Source organism: Lygodium microphyllum, chromosome 29 (genome assembly GCF_053477565.2).
Source record: "Lygodium microphyllum isolate KBCC chromosome 29, Lygodium_microphyllum_v1.1.10, whole genome shotgun sequence".
Classification (NCBI taxonomy): Eukaryota; Viridiplantae; Streptophyta; class Polypodiopsida; order Schizaeales; family Lygodiaceae; genus Lygodium; species Lygodium microphyllum.
In genome coordinates this window covers 96582726-96591258 of record NC_141163.1, presented here as the reverse complement: position 1 = coordinate 96591258, position 8533 = coordinate 96582726, and the positions used below count along the sequence as shown (strand labels likewise).

Genomic DNA, 8533 nt, shown 5'->3' with positions numbered 1-8533 from the left:
AACCATGAGAGCGAAGAGCTACTTTGACACAATCTTCATCGTTGCATTCAATATGTTTGTTTTGGCATAGCATTACCACCCCTAGATGCCAAGTGGCAACATTGTCATAAGCATATAAAACTGGACACTTGGTGAGAACCTATCCATGTGATCTTGCCATCATTAGATGCCCAATGGAGTATTGGAAGTGTAGATGATGGACAACTAATAAGAGCATACCCATATGGTGCATTGAAGAATGGAAGAGAGGTAGGATATTTGCGAGGATCAACAACTTTAGAGTCACCTAAACTTACACTTTCAAGCTCACATGGTCTAAAGATACACATGGAGATACCAAGTAAGAGAGGCGAGAAAAAACACGCAAAGAGAAAGCTAGAAGAAATTGGGGACAATGCCTTGTATTTCATCCAATCGAAAGCATTGTGGTGTGAACGCACTAACATGTTCTCCTTCCGAAAGCATGGCAATCTTAGCACATTACCCTCTCTTCGACAAACCATGCTATCTTCTTTGCTATGTGTAGCCATATGATCGAATCTTTTCATACATGCACTTAATGGTGCTTAAGTGGAGCTCTTTAAATAATGAAGGTCAAAAATATCATGGGCATGGTCCATAACAACAACAACATGAACTATTATCAACAACAACAACATTGAAAATAAAGGTGAAAGATCACGTGGATAAAGTTCATAACAACAATATCTGTAGCATCAACAACAACAACACCAACAACAACAACGATAACGACGATGATGACAACAATGACAATGACAACAAACAATAGAAATGAGACGATGACAATGACAAGAATGTGGTGGGCAAAGGAAAGGCCTAGGGGGGCTATCAAAGCAAATGTTTTTTTGCACTAGAATGTTAAATGTTGGCAGGCTAATATAATGGTTATATTAATAATATATAATATATTTAAGCTTAAATGCCCCACAATGCCGCACCTCTCACTTCATAACGCATGCAGGCAGGCAGACTGCCTGGGAGGTACGACAGTTTAAATATTTACTCTCGGTCTGTCCTGTCAATCATCATCATCTCACCTCTCTTAATAGCCATAGCCAGCCATCTCATCACACAACACACACATGCATAAGAGGAAATCTCATCAGTCTCATGCACACATAAGAGGAAAACAACCAAGTTCCAACTGATATGTATGCAATCTCGCGCTATCAGACGTTACTACGCACGCTTTGCGTCAGCGGCAATCTCCTTCTTACCTGAATTCTGCTTTTATCATCCAGAAACTAAAGCTCTCCTGTTCTGCTTGGTTGTCTGCAGTTCTCTCTCTCTCTCCCCCACTCGCTCTCTCGCTCTCTCTGTCTCTCTGTGTCTGTGCATTGGGCTCCAATGAATGAATGAATGTTTCGCTTGAGAATCAAGATGAGTCGCTCCCCTTGCTGGGAGTCTCAGCCTGTGTTCCTGTATCATTTGATCATGCTTGAGTGTACAGGAAAGGGGTAACACTCCCATGGTCCAATTTCGCAAGCTTTTTCCAATCGTTATTAGTTTGGGTTCACATAAGCTCTAGAGGACTATGCTCTTTAAAGAGCATTCAGTTTGAGCTGGTGTCTTTGCTCCTCTTCATCGTTATTAATTTGGGTTCGCACAAGTTCTACAGAATTCTGCCTTTCGATCACTGTTTGAGCTGATGTTTTATTAACCATGCCCAGCTTTGGGGCAAAGGACTGACTTCCTCGCCCCCAATTGAAAGCTTCTCTGCGCAGTTGGCTGCTTTTCGGCACTCCTATGGTATCAAAAGGGGTCAAGAGGACCCTTCTTTTTCAGGTAATTTGACGCTCCTTTTCCACCATCATTAGCATGACTTCACGGAGCTGCTCAAGATGGCCCTCATTTTGTGATCCAATTCGATTGAAGGAGCCTCATTTCTGCCAGTGGTCAAGAGGGCCGTCATTTTGATAATTGAGCTGGTCTTGTATAACATTGCTTGACCGCTGAGCTAATTGCTCGTTTCTTTCTTCATGTAAGCCTGTTTTTTCAGCATGGTTGAGGATCGACATGTGCACATCAAGACAGTTGACATCAGCAGAGTTGGTGATAATGATTATGTGGGTGAGAAGGGCCCCATTGTTGAGAAGAGAATAGTGAACCTCAGACCCCATCTTCCTTGCAAGAAACACGACATGACCCCTAGCCCACCTGCCACTAAGAAGGATTTCAGTCCAAACTGCTACTGTCATTCCCCTTACTCTCCTTCTGATAGTGAGACTGCATCCTCTTCTTCCACATTTGGATCTCCTTCCTTTTCTCACAGAAGCAGGGCTAGTAGCTCTGCGAAGGATGAATTCTCACCTGTAACTGCAGCTGACAGTATACATGCAAGGTCCTGCGAGAAAGCCTATGTAGATGAAGCATTGAAGGATGGCTTTCTGGAGTTCAATTTTCATGGAGGCAGGTTGGTGGAGGAGAGGCAGCTCTGCAAACAGGGCAGAGGACGTTGCTGTGGGGGCAAGCACCAGCCTCAATGTGGGTGGGAGCCGCGGCTATGGCATTCAGGCATGCATGCGGAGGTTCTTGAGAATCCATGGACATGCAATCAAAGGGACTCTGCGTCGCCTCATCATCAGAGGGTTTCCAAGCCTCTGTCTAGTCCAAGGAACCTGGCACAGAGGGGTGATGAAGAGCACAAACTAAAGCCTCCCGTCATTAGACAGCTTATGGTTGAGCATCAGCCTCCCTCACCTTTGCATAACCATGCTTCTGCCAGCATCATGCCTCAGCGAGATCCAGTAACAACCGCTGTTGAGAAGGTAATTCAGAAGTCTGATGTCGGCTTGCCCAATGGCTGGAGGTATTCAAACGATCCTCCTCCCAACTCAACCTGTGGACAGGAAGGGGGTTTCTCTTTTCGACCACAGGTGAAGGTAAAATGTCATTCCTCATCTTCAACACTCCTCAAAGAGGATACACCCCAATGGAACAGAAAGTCCATAGATGGCTGCTCTACTGTGTATTCAGTTGACTTGAAATGGCAAGCTAGGCATACAAGAGATAATTTTTGGAAACCCTCGTTACACGGACACAAAGATGAAAGCCGTGTGCTTGGTGTACGACAATGCCACGATCCTCTAATTTCATTGTCCCACATTTCTAGAAGCAGTATATTTTCAGCAAATGATAAGGTGCCGGATTCAGAAGATCCTCCATTGTCCCCACTTCGGGTCACCAAATTCAGACTCTCTAATGATCGTATTCCAGTCTCCCCTCAGAGAATTGTGAAAGAAAAACTAAGCAATACCAGATATGTTAGTGATTTGAACATTGATATGCAATGGCCTAGCATACATACTTCTCACACATCTGTGCACTCATCTTTCAAAGCACAAGTGGAATGGAGAAGCAAGAGCCTAGGTGCAAGAGCCAGTCTTAGATCAGCTGTGAGGAATTTGGAAGCTGCTTTTGCCGGGTCCAGGTCAGTTTCAGTCCCTAAAACACGCTCTCCGACCCCCAAGAGAGAGGCCAAATCAGAGAATTCTAAGCTGCTCGAGAGGGTATTTGCTAGTCCATTGAAGAATCGGCACAAGCATCCTGAAATCCTGAAGCCATTACAGAGGCCCCCACTCTTAAAAAATGGAATGCCGCGGTTGCTTCCTCCGAGTTTGTCGTGCAGCAGCCACAGCAGGACAGTGTCTTCTGTGCCATTAGCAAAACCGACTGCGCAACCTTCTCCATCTGTCAGTTACAACAGCTCAGAGCTCAGAATATCATGCAGGCCCTTTCTTCCAATGCCAAGAAATGTACGCTGCCTGCCAGCTCCGAAAGGAGGATTTGGTCAACAAAACCCATTATTATCCATTCCTAGTGCTTTGAATGTGTCATCACGGCATTCAAATGCTTCGGTGCCATCAATGATGCATGGTGACTTGCAATGTATTTTAAGAGATGGTGTTCCTTGCTACACATTTACGGTCAAAGGGTCTGAAGAAATGTTGCTAGCTCAGGGATGCACATTAGATTACTGCTCAGGTTTTTCAGGTTGCAAGTGGATGTATACATTTCACTTAGGGAGAAGGAAGACTAGGGGCAAGGGTATGGGTGGTTGGAGAAGTTGGATGCGGAAAGATCATAAAACTGCTACGAATTTGGCTGGAAAAATGCTGGTTTCCAGTGTGCATTGTCCTGAAGTAGCACCTACAGGAGAGCTCAGGCATTCCATGGTATCTGAATTTTCACTCTTTGATGGGAGAACCGATGATGCTGCTCGCAGCCAAAGTTTAAGGCTTTTGACATCAGACATGACAGGTGAAAGCCACACATCATCAGGAAAGGGATGGCGATCGTCAGTGTCGCATTCATCCACAGATGATGTTTCGCCCACGAGCTCCTCAAGGCAAACTCCTAGATTCATGAATATGGGTTCAGAGAATGATCTCTCACAAGTAGCCAGCCCCATGAAAGGGAGCTCAAGGCACAGGCCAAGTGTCTCTTTTGATGTTTGGAGTGACTCTGAATTGCCAAATCAAGGTGTTGCACCAGGCAGTCCGAGCCCATCACATCTGGAACTTGCTGCCATGATCATAAGAGTGCCCATTAGTAACTCTGAACATTGGTCGCAAGAGGATGATTGTCATGGCACTAGTAGAGCTGCTCGGGGCTGGGGTCTTAAATTTTTAGATGCTAACATGGATGAAACAAGATGCGGTGTATCCCATACATTGTCACTCAATGCACTAGATAGTACTAATGTGGCAAAGTATGGCACCTTGGCAACTGGCGAAGTGCTAGGCACGTCCTCAGACAACTCTCCAACAGACAATTGCAACCGAGAAGTGGAAGGTGATTTAATGAACAAGAGCACAACTGAACCTGAGATATTAGGGATGCAAAGCTCAGAATGCGTTACAGTGCTCCTTCCCACCGGCCAACATGGTGTACCTGATTGTGAGTCTACTGGGCCCTCCACATTGATTGAACGGTGGAAAGCGGGTGGGAAATGCAACTGTGGGGGCTGGGATTTGGGATGTGGCATGAAGGTACTTAGCACAGGGATGTTAAACAAAAGCAGTACACCTTGTACTGACAGCATTCAGTCTCTCTCTCCAGAGAAGCCATTGAACATCTTTTCTCAGGTAATACCTTTTGTACTAGACTCTGTATTTTCTCATTCTTCACTTGCACAGGCTGCTTATTGAGAGAAACGTTGAATGTACTAATGTGGGATCTTGTGATGATACAGGGGAGCAAGCAGGAGGTGATGCTGACCCTTTCTGGTGTTCAACCAGGGTTTTTTGTCCTAGACTTTCAAGCACAGTTATCTCCATTGAGAGCTTTTGCTACTGCAGTTGCAGTTATGCATAGTAGAGAGGAATCATCACCAGGATCATTGTCTCCTACATCATCAGCATCACATTCTTCTGCAGTAAAGGCGTGTCATGATGCATGCTGATCTGAAGGAGCTGATAGGGTGGCCTCATCAAAACCCAGTGGCATTGGTAAGGTCCAGTGATGGGTTGTAAAGGCAGGTCCCAAAATCACATCTATAAAGATGTTCCAGCCTGCCATTGTACTCATCTTCCTGCTTCACCATTTCAGAGGATTCTATGAGGACCATGTCCTCTCATGGGGGTTTGCAGTGTTTTCCTCTATGTACAGTTCTTAGGCTAGTTGGGCATACTCTTAACCTTTGTAGTAGGAAAATTTTATAAAAGCCTGTAAGAGGTCGTCTTTAGTCCTCAACCAGGCTGACCAATTTGAAACCCTTAAAATAGGTGAACTAACCTATATCTGGTTGTATTTTTTGCTATTGTCACTTATCTAACCTATTGGTCTTCATCAAGGAGGTGAGGGAATGCTAGTGAAAACTCAAAACTTGGGTGCTACTGAGCTGCATCCCTTCACCCTGCTAACTTGTCTTTTGGAAGTCAAAATGACTTTCCTGAGGCCTTTCTTCTCTATTTCCACAACAAGAAACTGGAATGATTTCAACAAAGTGGGTGATCTTTGCAAGTTGTTTCAACTGCTAAGGATGGGATCTTCACATACAGTATGTACATAATGTGATGAAGTGAACACATATGCAGAGTTGATATGAGCAGTGATTTATGAACGAAGCAGCCACTTTGAAGCAATGAATTTGAGAACAATAAAGCCACTTTCTGTCTGTAAAGGTCATCATTATAACAAGCTCTATTCCAAAATGCTGTTGTAGCAGTTCACAAGAATACAAGGGAAGAGGACCACAACTGTAGCTTAGTCTTGTTTGAAAACGGAGTTTTTGATATAACAAGCTGTGTATTGTGAAACTTCTCAAGGGAGCAACAGAACACTGTAATACATGATGGCTATCAGCCTAACAAGACACTGGATTGTGCCTCGGAAGTGTTTTGAGGATTTCAAGCAATCCAGTATTTGTATACTTCTCATGACACCTTGCCATTCTTCTATAGTTATTGTGAATCAACCTGAAAACAGTGAGTAGAGCCTCAATTCCAGCTAAATGCTATGGAAGCACAAGATCCTCCTTATAAAACTTCATTGCAGTACAGCATGTAATGACTAACAGAACAAAAGCGATACAAGCAATGCTGCAGGTTTGAGATACCTTCCTCTCAACAATTAAGAGAACAGCCAACACCATATATGACCTTAGTTTTGAAAGGTAAAACAATTGGCTAGTTCTAAAGGAATATGCTATGAAATTTCACTACAAGCACTTTTGCCTTGGAGCGTTTGGCTAACATTGGTGCATGTTAGTTTTGAAAGGTAAAACAATTGGCTAGTTCTAAAGGAATATGCTATGAAATTTAACTACAAGCACTTTTGCCTTGGAGCGTTTGGCTAACATTGGTGCATGTGCTATGCTGCAATCAAAAGAGACTTTAGAGAGTTTGATAAACACAAGACCTATGCAAGTGGACATTAGGTCGAGAGTATGATAGCATATAATCTCATGCAAATGATAAAATTTGAAGGCATGTGAAAATTGCACTTTTTGTAACTAGGTGAAATGTAGCACTACTTGTTACTTGAATCATTTTTGTTGGCCATTCCTAGAGAACATGTTATAAACAAAGCTGAACTAAGTTACACCATGGCACAATTAACTCAAAAACTCTTACTTGTGCTCTTGTAGGTGCCATGTGACTCAAAATAGAGATGTTAGAGAGTTGGACAAATATATGACCTATGCAAGCACATATTAGATTTAATGTATGTATATGATGATCCAATTGTGTGAGTAATTGCCTAGGTTTCTTAAGAGTTGGCTTTCTCTAATTATAGCTTAGATTGAAAAGGTTAGCAACCTTAATTTTAGACATACTTATGATGAAACTTGAGCATGAATAACATTAGGAACCTTGAATCATTTTACATCTTGTAGAGGGAGCTCATTGCTGAATTGCCAAGACCCATGGACTTCAAGTGTTTCAAGTGAGTACCTATGGCTATCTCTTGCTTAGCCGATGGATGCGCCTTTGATCTTAGGAGTGTAGTGAGTTTACCTTGATGCTCGATGGAGTAGCCTCCTTTGCCAAGCCCTCTGATAGCTCCACCTCCAAGCTCAAGCATCCTCAAGCCTCCACCTCCAAGCTCCATCTTCCATAATTGCGTGTGAGACAAGAGAAGAGAAAAGAGATAAAGAAGAGAGAAGATGGAGAGCTTTACCTCCAAGATCCCTCATCCTCACACACTCCCTTTCTCAAGCACACACAAGTAAGCAAAGAGAAGAGAGGAAGAGAAGAAGAGTCGAATTTTGCCACACCAAAGAATGAGCTTCTCTGTTTACTCTTTGGCTTTTATACATAATCCTAAATTCCTTTTGGGCGGTCATTCCCTTTTTTACATGATTTGCCATTGTGACAAGGTTCTCTTTTTCATTTCTTTTTATTTGCCTTGTCTTTTTACCTATGCTCATCTACCTTTTACAATTTTGCATAGGAGGGAGTTTGGCGTTCTTTTACAACAGTTTTAGGGGCGCCTTGCAATAAAAAATACGTTTTTGCCTTTGACTTGATTTTTGAGGTCGCCCTTGCGTTTTTAGTTATTCTTCATCTTGCTTCTTTCGTTGCATCTGCATTCTTGACTTTTTTTTTCGTCTCGAATTGGGGTTAACATTACCTCCCCTCTTAGATGAGTGCCAGTCCCATGGCACTTGTGGGGCTTTGCTAACAAGGGCTTGGTGCTTGGAAGAGTGGTTGTTGAGGTCATGATGGGTCTTATGTGGGTGGGTATTGGGTGAGAATCTTGGCAAATGATTGTGTTGTTGGAGGTCGAGGATATGTTGCGTGGATGGTAGGGTCTCCGATGTTGGTGGTTTACAATATTCATCATCACTAGAAAGAGAAGAAGTGCGCTACTTGGGGGGGTGTGTCTACCTTACCATGTGGTGCATTGTGCTTGTGCGAGTGGAATTGGAAGCTGGGTCTTTTGCAAGCCTGGGTGGTGTACCACACTTGAGGACCCAGCTCGTGCATAAGGGAGGTGCGGTGGGTGCAACTTAAGGAGATAGGTCTAACCATAGGCAAGTGTGACCTCCCTAAGTATGTCCTACTCT

At 43.5% G+C, this 8533-nt stretch overlaps 1 protein-coding gene across 2 annotated transcripts; it reads left to right on the top strand.

Annotated features, from left to right (window-relative positions):
- Positions 1-970: 970 nt before the first annotated feature.
- LOC148010943 (uncharacterized) lies at positions 971-6628 on the top strand. 2 transcript variants are annotated; one of them, XM_087671727.1, is made up of 3 exons: positions 971-1806; positions 2021-5108; positions 5216-6628. In XM_087671727.1, exons 2-3 carry the CDS (start codon positions 2022-2024, stop codon positions 5423-5425), a joined length of 3297 nt encoding a protein of 1098 aa, XP_087527853.1. In that variant the 5' UTR covers positions 971-1806; position 2021; the 3' UTR covers positions 5426-6628. The 2 variants fall into 2 exon arrangements, with proteins under 2 accessions (XP_087527853.1, XP_087527852.1); XM_087671726.1 differs by having other exon boundaries at positions 2008-5108.
- The last annotated feature ends 1905 nt before the right edge of the window (positions 6629-8533 follow it).